The 14,580-nt window shown below is 41.1% G+C and overlaps 2 protein-coding genes across 2 annotated transcripts; both read left to right on the forward strand.

Moving 5' to 3' along the window:
* The first annotated feature begins 1,346 nt into the window (after positions 1-1,346).
* On the forward strand, positions 1,347-4,327 carry selenoe (selenoprotein e). Its single transcript, XM_061729860.1, has 4 exons — positions 1,347-1,697; positions 2,029-2,105; positions 2,323-2,401; positions 4,000-4,327. The coding sequence occupies exons 1-4, from the start codon at positions 1,593-1,595 to the stop codon at positions 4,141-4,143; spliced, it is 405 nt and encodes a 134-aa protein (XP_061585844.1). The 5' UTR covers positions 1,347-1,592; the 3' UTR covers positions 4,144-4,327.
* Positions 4,328-4,584: 257 nt separating this feature from the next.
* On the forward strand, positions 4,585-13,888 carry zgc:112294 (transmembrane protein 17A). The gene is made up of 4 exons (XM_061729861.1): positions 4,585-4,868; positions 10,729-10,835; positions 13,302-13,415; positions 13,556-13,888. The coding sequence occupies exons 1-4, from the start codon at positions 4,742-4,744 to the stop codon at positions 13,874-13,876; spliced, it is 669 nt and encodes a 222-aa protein (XP_061585845.1). The 5' UTR covers positions 4,585-4,741; the 3' UTR covers positions 13,877-13,888.
* Positions 13,889-14,580: the final 692 nt, after the last annotated feature.

Genomic DNA, 14,580 nt, shown 5'->3' on the forward strand with positions numbered 1-14,580 from the left:
GGGTGGCTTTTAATACCCAGTAGTGTGGCAACACTTTTTTATACTTGATGTTTTATATGTCCATATGTTTTATTCTTGTTTTATTTTGTTGTATGTTCTGTAAAGCACTTCGGTTCACCTTTAGGTTGATGTAAGGTGCTATATAAATAAAGTACATTTACATTTACATTTACCTTCATCAAAAGTGCAATCCTGTTTGTGTACAAGGCTGTAAATATGTTTATTTCTGTGCTAAAGTTGATTATTTGAACACCGGGATCAATCGAAAATGGCTAGCATACTACATTGAAAAAGATGTGCATTTCAGTGTATGGTATAACACTCTGGAACAATCTTGATGAAAGTGTGAAGGTCTGCAAGAACATCATGCTATTCAAACGCTGCTATAAGCAGACTCTCATACTGAACTACCAACATTTGATGTTATAATGACCATGATTTTTTATTTTATTTTTTTGCATTGTCTTATTTTCTTCTGTGCATGATGCTTTTCTTTCTTTTTTAGCTACTTTTATTATGGTGATTGTTTTTGTTTGTTTTTTTTCATTGACTTTTTTTCTTCTCTACTGTGCTCGATGCCTTTCGTTTTAGCTTCTTTTATTATTGACTCACTTGTCTTTTAATTACTTTTATATTGACATACTTTTATATGTCAAGAAGAAGGGTAAATACTGTATATATGTATTATTGTTGTTATTATTATTGTTATTGCTATTATTATTCTTTTATATATCGGATATTCTTAGATTGCAAGAAGGGGCCGGACTAGATAAACATTTGCTTCTTCCTGTCCCTTCTTGAACAAAACTGGTTGTGCTTTATTATTGTTGTTGATGCATGGTGTGTTTTTTTTATTGTTTTGTTCAAGATGAATAAAGATCAAATCAAATCAAATCAAGCTCTTCTGTTCCTATGAGCGCTGCTGTGTCAGAAGAGAGTTTAGAGGTGTGAAGTGGTTTTTGCATGTTTAAACGTGAATATAAATCTGAGACTCGGAGTGTCGGCTCATCATTTGAGGCGTTTTCGTTAATACTACGGTTAATGTAGACATGCTCGGAAATGTCTATTCAGTACACGTGTCAAGAAAAGGGACACATTAAGATATGTACACCTCATATCAGCTTCAGCTGGATTTTGGCAGTCGGCAGCGACAGGGACACGTGGCTGGCTCTCAGGGGCCACATCCACCTGAAAAACAACCAAACACGCTGTGTGGGAGATTTTGATAAAGGCACAGATGCTGTGTGGGGTCTGTGGACTTCCACTGACACGTGATGTGGACAAGACTATAAACTGGAATGCCAGGGGGATCTTTAAAGGGCTTGAGGGGGAAGAGAACAACACGGCCTGATCAGAAAGACTTGATCAATACAAACACATCTGTGAAAACTAACTGTCAAAGCAGTGACTCAGTTCTCTTACAAAACAGAAATTGCAACAAGAAAAGAAGCTCAGGTACGCCCCCTCCCCCCCGTGTGGATGTCTGATGGGCTTGCCCACCTTGAGGACCTGCCCCGGTGGATTAAAGGGTTACATATCGTTGGTTTTAACCTGGACTAAAGTACCCAGAGACACTAGTTCATCACAAGACAATGTGGAGGTTCTTGGTGCTCACTCTCGCGCTCTCTGTTAGAGCCTCAGAAACCAATGACACTGCAGTGGAGGAGAAGCTGGTCATAGCCCGAGGTAAAATGATGGTGAGTTCACACAGTCCACCATGGATCCTTTTATAACTTGTTATTCATTTATTTAACCTTTATTTAAGCAGGTGGGCCAATTGAGAGCTGAACTGATAAATGAGGACTTGGCCAGGAGGCAGCATAAAAGCACAAATGTCCACAATAAGCCCATAAAAGGGACAGTTATGGCTTTCAGGAAGTCAAATAAGTAAGATTAGGAGGGATTGTTTGCTGCTGTGCCAGTTTGAGTCCTGCTGAGACGGGGAAACTATTTCTGGCCCCTTTGATCACACAAAGAACAACATGCATGAAGTGCTGCTTTAACAGCTGTCTGCTGCCGTTCCTGCAGGCTCCCAGTGTGGTCGGATGAGCCATCAAGAAAATGCCGGAGCTCCATCATTTTCTCCTGGAGCGACTGGCTTTATAGTATCCTTTTGCTCTGGTCGTGTTCCCCGGCCTCGGTGACCCATGTCACAAAACAAAAACACTTTCCAGTGAGCTGCTGATCCCGGTGCAGCCAGGTAGCACTGTGACCCATCCAACTTCCTCTCTTCCAAGCTGAGACTGTGCTTTATAACTTACGCCACTCCCAACCTGTTGTTTCCCTTGATCTCCTTTTTCTTTCTTCTTTTTTCCCACGCAGCCACAACTTAGAATACGATTCATCTGAGGAGAAGAACCCCCGTCTTATTTTCTTTAATGAAAAGGACGAAGTTGTACAGGTGAGCTGCGAGTTCGGGGATCTTTCACTCATCCACCGTGCGATGGGTCTTATCAGGAGAGAGGCTGAATGTCAGGACAGATAGATGTGGTGAAACCTCAAGACTGCATCTGATATCAGATTCTCTGCAAACAGGCGTAAAGGTTGGGAGGGAGAATATAAATAAGGTGTTCTGTTTTTACTCTGCAGCATGATGAACATCACACATCATCAACACATGAATGCTGATGCAGATCTGGAAATCGCTCCTCGCTATTATTGTGGAGAAAGCCTGCTTTTCCTTGTTATTATCCCTGTATGGGGCAATAAAAGTCTCAGCTGAAACCATTAAAGGAGCTTGAGGCCGGATTGTGGCAAGATTTATGAAAAAAATCTGTATACATTTTAAGTTTTCTAGTAATAATGTCAGATGAAGCGTTCCAAACCCAAAAGAATGAGCCCTCTAGTGTATCTCTCCTTTGCCTTGAACAGGCTGTGTGCTGCAAAATGTGCTGCAATTCGGTCCCGAATTTCCCGCGCTGGGCTGCGGATGTGACGTCACATGACGCTGCATGTGCGTTCTCCCCGTTCTCCCGTGCCGGCTTCAATGTTGGCTGCAGTACCCCCAACGGCCGTCGTGGTGAAGGGTGGCGCTAGAGAGTCTCATTTCTTAAAAGGAGCCTCATGCTCCTTTAATAAGGAATCCATAAAAAAAAACTTTTGTCATATATAAGGGCCAAAGTTGATTTTCAAACTAATGAAAAACAGATTATACAGTATATCTGCAAATAACCAGGCAGGTCCAGAAGCATCTGGATGATGACAGGATTTTTATTATTTGGCATTCATATACCAAAAAAACAGATTTTTTTTTAGCTTTCATTTAAGAGATTTTACAAAAGTACAGTATGACATTTACCATTTAGGGATTGCAGTAATTTTGAGCAAAAAAACCTTCATTTTTTCATATAACCATAATATCCTTTAGGGTCAATGAGTCCCTGGATATGGGTTTGGAGAGCTTCACTGCAGCTTCAGTTCCTGCTTTTCCTTCAGTAACTGCAAAGCTGCTCTGAAGGGTTGATATCAGTTGGCTGACGAATAGTTCAAATCCTTTTCTTTAACTTTGTTCAATATTGTTTTATTGGGGCAAACACCACCAGCACTGTGAAGTACCATCATACACCCGATTTGAGTTAACGTAAGCTGGGGTTTTAGCAGAACACATGATGGGGAGTGATTTCGACCACAAGCTTTGCGAGTATTTTTCTCGTCTCATCTTACAAGTTTTATCTTGGTTTCATGTGTCCAAAGAATCTGATTCTATAACATGGGAGGCTTTTGTAGGTGTTTTAAGGCAAAGTTACCAGCAGTTTGCACCAATTTTCTAAACCCTCTGTGTTCACCTGAATCTTTAATTCAAGTCAGAAGTCAACACTTTTAATTTCAAATATACTTAAAAAGTGTATTTTATTAAATAATGATATTGTCCAAAAACTTCTGGACTATATACTGTACTTATGTCCAATTTGCTCTGCAGTCCCTCTTCAAGGCCAGTAGCCGTGTGACATGACCTGACGCTAACGTGTCTGCTCTCCTGTGTGCTTCCTGAAACGCCAGACTGTCCCTGTGAAAGAAATGAAGGCGGACGAGATCAGCAGCCTGCTGGAGTCGCTCGGGTTCTACCGAAGGTCCGAGAAGGGGGAAGAGGTGCCGGAAGAGTTCCAGCACTTCCCCCTGCGAGTCCCCAGGGACGAGCTGTGATGACAGCTTGTGGCCGAACTCCGCCTCCGCAGCCCGGTCACATGAATGACGAGTGGAGCTCCAAGGCCGAAGCAGCGAGCCAGGCTCCACTCTGAGGACTCGCCGGCTGGGCGCGGTGTGCAGAGTGCCGTCATCAATCTGTCATACTCTTTATTTTATACATTTAAATAAAAGATCTTAAAACACCACAAAACTGCAGAGTGAATCTATGAATTTAATACCACTGGTTGACTAGAATTTGCAGATGGTATGAGGAATTGTATTATTCTTTAATCTTCACAGAGCTTGAATCAACAACTTAGTTTTCTGTGTACTTAAATAAAGATACTGCGTCACATATGGTCCCAAATTGACAGACTGCCATGCTGCTGCCTGAACTTAATCCTCAACCCGCCTCCTTCAGGATAATCTGATTAGCAGCACTGTTTCCCAGCACGGCGTCTTCGCGTGGCCAGAAGTGTCCCGGCGTGCTGCAACTGTGTTTTTGTGTGTCTGACGATGACGAAGATTAGTGGCAGGCATTGAAACACAAACTCTTTTTTTGGACTGTTGCACTTCCTGATTCTCGATTCGGTCATGCTCACCGACTCTACCCACAATGCCTGTGTTTTACTCGCCCGTAGCAGAGAACCTGCAAATGGGCCTGGCCTACATGGGAGGATCCGTGCTCACCAACAACAGGACGGCGGACAGTGACTTCACCAGGGACCAGGAGGATGCATCTGGTCTGTTGACACATCCAAAGATTGTTCGTAGCGAATGTTGTGTGCAAGAGCGCAGGTTTGGTCTCGGGACTGATAGACAGCTTCATCTGTGGGATTACTAGACAGTTTCAAGCCAGTTTACATAATTTTATGTATACTGTTAGCAGTCTTAATGCAGGCATACAGATGCATGAGATCAGAAATCACCACTACCTGATCTTGTTATGAACAGCCAAGGGGTTACATGTGTCCTGTCAGTCTGGTCCAATACAGAAATTGCAGAACATTACAGTTGTTCAACTTTAATAAAGGCTGCCTCCAAAAGCCAGCACTTACTGGTTGCTACCGAGCACAGTATGTACTGTATGCATGATTAGGTGCATGCTCTTTTTATCAACTGTCTGGTGTCAGAAGGCTAACTGTGACATTAGCTACGTCACACCTTCAATGAAGCTGACCTCTGAGCTGTGAATAAAGAAGTGACAGAACATAATCATTGTTATTTTAAAGATAATATGGCTTTTTGTGGCGTTAACAGTGGATGTGACCAGTTCTGGGTTGGCCACGAAGGTCTGAAGCAGCTGTATGCACCCCTGGTTGAAGGCCAAGGCCAACCCTGGGTTGAGATTCAAATTCGTTGCAATTCCTCAACTGGCCACTGGGGGCTGGCGGTTAGGCACACTGGCAAGTCAGTCTCTGTGTTTTTTTTTTTTTTTAGTGTACCATGTCAGGAGAATTTCTATAAAGCAACAAATGCATTTTTAACATGATTGATTGACTGTTGGCTCGGCCAATGGCAAACCAGTCTCACTTACTCACCCCTAACGTCATGCTACCACGCTAACCTAAGCAATCAGAAGTTTGCACTAAACCGGCGTCGGCTAAATGTGACAGAAATTTTCAATATAGCTGTAGAATCAAATTGTGAAAAGGGATAGATGGCTATAAATTTCTGCCAGCAGCCCTGCAGCTCGTTTAGTGGGGATCCGCTGGAGGAGCTGGTAGCCAAAGCTAATTGTGATAAGGTGTGGGGTGTCCCCATCGGCCTCCCCGGCAACATGCCTGCTCTACGTGGAAAGAAGACTTCAAATGGCGGTTCAGTTATGTGACTTAATGCTCCACCCATTTTTATTCCAAGGTGCCAGCTGAGGAACCTGCCCTGGCCCAGTTGTGGCCCGCGGGTCACAGGTCTTGGCTGATAACGGAGGCCCTCGTTGGCACTCAAGCAGAATTAGTTCAGTAGCAACAATTGAAATGATGACAGATGTGAACAGAATGAATGTAAGATAACGTTAGTTAGCATCATTAGTTAACACAAGCTAAAGTAACCAAGATAAAATGGCTAACTTGTGGTAACTCAGCTATGGTGAATGTGGTCCATCAGGGCCACAATTTTTTGGATTAATTGTAGGGCTCTCTGTCCAACTCAGAATCAGTGCTAGTGCTAGCTGGTTATTAGACCCAGCTCCAAATAATTTCTATAAAGCACTGGCTTGCTTTTCCATTAGCCGAAGAGCACAGGAGAACCCTACATCATATTCAGAAGCTTGCACGAAATCTGTCCATCTGTCAACGCTTATTGGAGCCCTGAATCTACTTTATGAAAGTTTGCGCCATTAACATAAGTAAGCTTTTGGGGCCAGTGTAGCACCAGTTTCCTCGCAGTCAGCAGTTGACAAGCATAAACTGGTGCTAAGTCTGGCACTAGCACCAAATTAGCACTGGAACTGGCCCTTTCGAGGTCCCTGCCAATATGGTGCCATGCTGACAAATCAAAGAGGCTTTGAAAGCATTCTTCAGAAAACTACAGGTGGCGTCACAGGGGATGTGTCCGGTTCTTTCAAGTTTGCGGGTATAGCTAGGGTTCAGCTAGATAGCAAATCTTTATTCTGAACCACTGTAACTAGGGTTGCCACCCGTCCAGTAAAATACGGAATTGTCCTTTATTTGAGAAAAAAATGTTGCGTCCCGTATTGAACTAATACGGGACGCGATTTGTCCCGTATTTTCATTAACCCCCCATACACACGTCTGTCACACACACATCAACACTAAATTTATCAATAATCAATTCAATTGATCAATTCCATCATCAAAATTATGACAAATAAAGGTTCAACATATCATGCTTTGCATGTAATAAGACTAGGTAATATATTAGTTTCACCTTTTGAGTTGAATTATTGAAATAAATTAACTTTTACACCAAATTCTAGTTGAATTATTGAAATAGATTAACTTTTACACCAAATTCTAGTTGAATTATTGAAATAGATTAACTTTGACACCAAATTCTAGTTGAATTATTGAAATAAATTAACTTTTACACCAAATTCTAGTTGAATTATTGAAATAGATTAACTTTTACACCAAATTCTAGTTGAATTATTGAAATAGATTAACTTTTACACCATATTCTAGTTGAATTATTGAAATAAGTTAACTTTTACACCATATTCTTCACCTGTAGCAATATTCTACACCTTGGCTGATGTGGACATACAGAGCATAGGAGGCTATTTCAGCTGCTATATGGTTGGCTGTCTGTACAGTCATGCAAGTTCAATGCTATTAAAGAACACGTTTTTTCATATAAAATAAACACATTTTTATGCAGTTTAGAAGTTTTGGGGCTTTTTTTTGGCTCGTGCGCTGCTGAAATTGGGGCGTCCTTTATTTCTATTTCTGAAAGGTGGCAACCCTAACTGTAACTAGCTACCACAAGTTAAGTAAATCTACAATTAGCTACTTGGGCTCTTGCATTGTGAATATACACCTTTCTTCTTTTTGGATGGTAATATATCTATTATGTGTACAAAAAAGCTGGGAAAGACTAAATGATGTGAGCTTCAGAAGGAAACTGGACCGGGTCTGCAGCTACACTCCTGGCAGCCTCCAATATCAGCGTGTTGGCCGGCTCTCGTCTGCAGAAGTGTGAGTGATGTAAGAAATAAAACGCATGATTTCCATTCAGCACATTAAATTAATCCGGTTGTTTTGAAGACCGGAGAGCACACATGCCTTCCCTGTACGATAATGTGAGCAGCTTCTGAAACACTGGCAAGGACAATTCTGCAAAACTGATTATTAGTGAGGATGTGACCCTCGTGTCCAGAACGAAACCTCAACCCTTGATAGGGTGTTACGGTGCTTTATCTCCATAAAGCCCTTGATGATAAAATATACTAAGAACCCACGTCAGGTGACAAAACAGACAATGTTATGACAGCGTTGAGAAAAAAGAGATGGGATCGCAACAATTGCATATTCTCAAGTAGCCTACATCACAAACACTACTGAGTCTAGGATGACTTTGTTCTTTTGAAAGTTTTAACCACTCACAACTGTGACAAACACTGTCCCTGGGGCTTGTTTGTCTTTGGACCGTACTTAATGTCTGTTTTATGTGATTAAAGCCAGTCACATAAACTGTTTCCAGCTCCTGTAAGGCTGATACTGTGTGCTGATTGCTGCTGCTATAAAACAGCCCAGTTACATTATAATTACAACTCTACAACACGAGAGTTTCAGTCGGTTTTCCAAAGGTAGTCATTTTTTTCCTGCTTCTTGGATGTATGCTATATAATTACAGCTGTGAAGCTTTTTTTCTTTCTTTTTCTTTGGTGTTTGGACAGAAATAGATGTTGAAAAACAGATGATTTAGTTAATACATGTACATTGTTGTCCCTGTGAGGTGACAGCGTTAGCACTCCCCGCCCCCCACCGCTAAATGTCCCTGTCACTTTTGAAGTAACATTTAGAAGCAATCAATTTATCAAATATTTCACAATTTCTAAAAACCTGAAATGGGCCAAACATCACCCTGAGCTTCAAGTGCTTCACTTTTTACACGAGAAAAAGAATTGAATAAGGGATGGAGCAACAGCACCACCATGCAGTGAGCTGACAAGTAGCAGAGATTGCAAAATGCTTTGGCTCATATCTGTAAAATACGCATCTGCAGTTTGCAAGATCTTAAATTGCACTCTGTTGAGGTCATGACTATTTTATATTATGTCTGCTCGCAGTTTGCAAAGGCAATTTGAGGCAATTTTGTAGTTTTACTATTTTGTAGATTTGAAGCAGAGATTGCCACGGTTGAGCTCATTTGTAGAGATGTTTTGAGAAAGTACCACTGTGCACTGGAATTGTGGGAAAAGCTTACAGCTTGGGCTTCATTCAGCAAAGCAAATCACAGCTTCACCACTGCTGCAACTGAGCAAGTTCTGTTCACATAGATTTTTACATAAGTGCTTTGTTTGAGCCCTGAACGCTTATAGGCCACATCTATACGTTTTTTATGTCAGTTTTAAATTGAATAATTAGTGGATTTTTTAAATATGAACAGAAGATGATTTAATGTTCTGCAAGACAACTTTTAATGCTGCTATTTTCACTCAGATGCATTATGTTTCACAAATGAGGTGAGTCCTAGGAATTAGCCTAGGAAGATATATCTCAAAGTGCATTTTATGCTCTCAGGCCTCTACGTGGTGTATTCGGTTCTGGTTCTGTGGTTCAGGTTATAATCACTGCCCCAGTATCTCTACATATGCCTCAAACGTGGAAATTCATTTGATTGAAGCATCGATGCCAAAAGTCAAGTGTTTTATCGTCACTCAAACCGTTGAAGTCTTCACCACAAGAGCCGTCTCACTGAAATATTTAAGTCTCTGAGCTATATGTTGAATGAGTGAGGGAAACCTGCACGTAATGAACATTTAAATATTTTTCTATCATGTTGAGTTTCCATGACGGTTTTCACTGAAGTTTTATGGGATTAAAGGCTCATTTTCATGAGCAGTTGATTTCAGCTTGGAAGGAATGGTCTAACCGTTGCATTTGGCCACACACATTCACTAGTGAAGGAAGGTGTCGTAAAGAGAGAAGGATTCTGTGCACCGGACTCATGCACGCATTCACCTTCATATCTGGACACATACATAGAAATCCAAGGCCACTGGCAGTTTTGGGGACCATAGTAACGTGGAAATTAAAACTCTTTAGGAGGATTTCTGCTAAGGCATTTATCTCTTACACTTTGAGAAGAAAACAGGGTCAAATTGTAAATCCAAACATCAATTTCAAGTTCAGCTTGCAAAATAAATCAAATAGGCACTCGCAAAATTAGCACAATGATGAATAAGGGCCATTTAAGGAAAGAAAAAAGAAAAGGACTACGCAGTCGGGGAGCTAAAATGCATAGCTACCCATCCATCAAATATCTATACTCGCTTATTCCGATGCAGGGTCGCAGGGGTCGGCTGCCTGTCCAAACTCATCGGGCGATAGGCTGGGGGACACCCTGGACAGGTGGGGTAAAGAGAGAGACTTTCTTACTTCATAAACTTGCAGATTCACAAGAAAAAGGGCCATATCTAAGATTGTCATTCAAGAGATTCACTGTGAAATACTTAAAAGCCCTTTTTTATTGTCCCCAAACATCACACTGAAGCTGACCTTGTATCTCGGGGGCCCTGTAGTGGCTTCTGACGCTACAAACAGCTGGATTATAAATCTTTATTTCAATCGTGGCCCTTCAGGTTTATTTCCTCCAACATTCGATTTCAGTGTACGGCACGACTGGTAGGAGCACAACAAAACCTACTAATATGAGTGTGAGTGAGTGTGTGTGTACGCGTGGGGGGTGGGGTCGTATGGAATGTTTTAAATTGTGTTTTTTTTTTTTATTGTTATTTTATTCTGCATGTAAAGCACCATGTGTTGCATTTTATATTGTATGATTTGGCGCTATACAAATAAATAAAGTTTAAGTTTAAGTTTATCATGTGTTAATTAGATCAAGTTTACTGTGTTTACAGAACATATTACTAAAGTACAGGTGGTTTTAACTGTTTCCTTACTGTTGTTTGTCTTTCAGTGGTCAATGAGCTGGTGTCTCACCTCCCCCTGCAGATGCTGCTGTACTTCAACATGTTTTACTTTCCCTGCTGGTGGTTCTCGTCTGTGTTCATGCTGGAAGTCAAGGTGAGCCGGGGTCGAGTAACGGCACTAATTCATGAGCTCACACAAGAGAAGAGAGAATGAAAACAGTAACCACGGGAGGAAAAGAATCCTGCTTATTAAAGGTTTTCACGGAGCTTTGGTGCATGTCTTCCAAGGTCATCATCTACTACAGGACTGTCTCAGAAAATTAGAATATTGTGATAAAGTTCTTTATTTTCTGTAATGCAATTAAAAAAAAAAAAAATGTCATACATTCTGGATTCATTACAAATCAACTGAAATATTGCAAGCCTTTTATTATTTTAATATTGCTGATTATGGTTTACAGTTTAAGATTAAGATTCCCAGAATATTCAATTTTTTTGAGATAGGATATTTGAGTTTTCTTAAGCTGTAAGCCATGATCAGCAATATTAAAATAATAAAAGGCTTGCAATATTTCAGTTGATTTGTAATGAATCCAGAATGTATGACATTTTTGCATTACAGAAAAATAAAGGACTTTATCACAATATTCTCATTTTCTGAGACAATCCTGTATGTGGTGACCTTGAGCTAATAAAAAACAGCGGCCAGACCGTAGCCATGGAGTCACCTGGAAACCGATGGAATGATGGCTAGAGGCTACAGAGATGGGCTTCGGTCTGGAAGACCCAGGTTAAAGCCCCAAAATGGCAACCAGAATGGCAACCAAGTTAAACCACCTTGGGGGTTTAGCAAAGCCCTTAACCCTAATTGCTCCCTGGTGTGTTTGTCTCAGATGTAAATCGCTTTGGATAAAAGGGTCTGCTAAATGACAGTAGTAGTAGGAGATCTTGATTAGATATTGTAATGAACCCGCCGGAGGGTCTTTATCATTAGAACCTGACCCGCACAGTCACGTCGGTTCAGTTTAAACAAATATGCAAAAACGTGGAGCAGTTGGCCCACATGAGTATAGCTTATGTCCATCTACACTGGCCGAGCAGCATTTCACACATGTACCAGTATGACTAGGGTTGCCACCCGTCCCGTAAAATACAGAATTGTCCTTTATTTGAGAAAAAAATGTTGCGTCCCGTATTGAACTAATACGGGACACGATTTGTACCGTATTTTCATTAACTTTTACACCATACTCTAGTTGAATTATTGAAATAAGTTAACTTTTACACCATACTCTAGTTGAATTATTGAAATAAATTAACTTTTACACCATATTCTAGTTGAATTATTGAAATAAATTAACTTTTACACCATATTCTAGTTGAATTATTGAAATAAATTAACCTTTACACCATATTCTAGTTGAATTATTGAAATAAATTAACTTTTACACCATATTCTAGTTGAATTATTGAAATAAATTAACCTTTACACCATATTCTTCACCTGTATGTATATTATACATCTGGGCTGATGTGGACATACGTAGCATAGGATGCTATTTCAGTTGCTAGTATGGTTGTCTGTCTGTACAGTCATGCAAGTTCAAAGCTATTAAAGCACTTTAAACTTTAAATCAAAGCATTTTGTTTTTTCATATAAAATAAACACATTTTTATTCAGTTTAGAAGTTTTGGGGCTTTTTTTTTTGGCTCCTGCGCTGCTGAAATCGGGGCGTCCTTTATTTCTATTTCTGAAAGGTGGCAACCCTAAGTACGACTACAAATCCCAGGGTGCTCTGGAACTGCTGGCTCAGATTAAAGCCTTCCAGTGCCAGCTCCTCCCCCAGTCTGTCGAGGTTTGTCTTCAGTCCTGTAACCTGAACCACGTCCACGAGAGACCGGGTCCCTGGGTCCTGACTGGGCACGCCGAGTTCACACAGCAAATTCATTCTCAGATGTTTGAAGCTTCGGAGTCGGTGAAACTGTGATTGAACCTCTTATCAATCTGTTTGGACTCGACGTGGCCGGCGTGCTGATGAATGTCCAGATGGAGCCGGTTCAGCTCCAGAGCAGTCATGGCTTATTAACTTTTCTCTGTGATGGAGATGATCAAAACATCATGTCAATGAAAAACCGCGGGGAGAAAAGAATGCAGAATAAATGAGCAATAACGTGTCTTTAATTTTAAATTGTTTCTTTCATCTTTTAATTTAATCATTCAACAACTATTTAGAAATATATTAGAATTCTTGGGGATGGTTTAACTCCCTGTTTCTGTACCACTAAGTTGGGATATTAAATATATTCAATTATTTTTTAATTCTTATAAATATTGAACCTGTTTGGCCTCGAGTTGGACTCTTTTTTTTATATTTTATTACATTTTTTGGCCTGTGTGACTCATTCTGACGCTTGTATCACTTACTCTGAACCTTGGCCCCATCTAGTGGTCAGATGTGCCGTAAATTGGATAATTGCATTAAAAAAAAGAGAAAAAAACTACACAGCAGCCTTGAGTAGTTCACAACTGTAATATAACATAGTCCTACTTGTGGATGTGTTTTTTGTGAAAAAAAAGCAAAGTGATGACTGAGTCCACTGGTTTCTGCTCCGGTTGCAGTTCCACCATCTTGCTGGTTACTACCAGGCTCTGCTCATAACCGGCCTGGTCCTGGTCACGCTCATCGAGGTGATCCGCCTTTATCTGGGCTACATCGGCAACCTGAAAGAGAAGGTAACTCAAAGCCAATCATGTTTTCATTTTGTGGAGTTAATGTGTGGATAGTGAGGACATGCAGTTGGAAGTTCTTCTCCATCTTTACGCTGGCTGTATTCATCGGCTCAAATCCTCCCGCATCTCCTCCTTGTCACCAGGTGCCAGAGCTGGCGGCCTTCTGGCTCCTTTCTTTCATGTTCCAGCTGCCGGTGCTGCTGTTTTTCGTGACGGACGAAGGGATTATCATCCTGCCTCTGGAGAGAGCCGTCCACTCCCTGTACCTTCTCTTCCTCCTCGCCCAGATCCTCGCCTCCTTTCTGGCCCTCAGGACCATGACCCGAAAGCTCACGCTTCTCTTCCATCTGCGTCAGTTCGGCAGGGTGGAGAACCTCCGCCATGCAAGGCTGAGCCCGCTCCACGGTCTCCCCTACCACCGCAGTGTGCTGCCCATTTCACCCAGCAACGACCTGTACCGTTGAAGCACTCCAACCTACAGTACCGTCCGCGCATGATATGTTGTAAATGAAACTTCTCTTTCTTCTTATTTCACAAGCATGTAACCAAATAGAAAAAAAAACAAAAAAAACATGTAGGCAACACCAGGTACCCCCTTACCACCTCCATAGGATTTAAGAATCAGCCCTGGGGGAACTGCTTGTCAGCAGATGTGCAGACCTCTAAAAGAAAGCACCTTTTACATAACCGGAAACCTGTTTTTATCACCGCAATTTAGTCTTTTTTAGACTTCTTTTAGAGTTTATTTTTTTGACATTATCAACTAATCCCATTGCTATTTGAGGTGGCACCCCACACCCACTCCACCTCCTGCACCCATCGCTGCCACGTTGGTGGAGCCAACCAAACACGTAGCGGGCCGCTTATGGAGTAAGATAACTTCCAAAAAGATGTGTCCATGTTATAAGTATTCGTATTCGTAATGATAAACATTTCTATGTAAATAAAAAGTTGTACCCCGAATTCTACTGTCACACACATGAGTCTGATAAATTATTAGGGTTAGGATTGTTTTTATGTGAGTATGAATCTAAAAGCTGTGAGTGCAAAGTCTTGTTGAATACAACTGTAATTTCTATGACTACGAGTCTTCACTGTGAACACGAATTCAAGTTTATGGGTACGAGTCGAAAAACTGTTGAAATGACATCACAGGCAGGTCAAAGCA

Source organism: Cololabis saira, chromosome 9 (genome assembly GCF_033807715.1).
Source record: "Cololabis saira isolate AMF1-May2022 chromosome 9, fColSai1.1, whole genome shotgun sequence".
Taxonomy (NCBI): Eukaryota; Metazoa; Chordata; class Actinopteri; order Beloniformes; family Belonidae; genus Cololabis; species Cololabis saira.

Excerpts from the sequence above, each read along its gene's own strand:
- zgc:112294 (XM_061729861.1), top strand. The coding sequence starts at position 4,742 with ATGCCTGTGTTTTACTCGCCCGTAGCAGAGAACCTGCAAATGGGCCTG. Across the intron at positions 4,869-10,728 it reads GGACCAGGAGGATGCATCTG|TGGTCAATGAGCTGGTGTCT; the intron begins GTCTGTTGACAC and ends TTTGTCTTTCAG. Across the intron at positions 10,836-13,301 it reads TGTTCATGCTGGAAGTCAAG|TTCCACCATCTTGCTGGTTA; the intron begins GTGAGCCGGGGT and ends CTCCGGTTGCAG.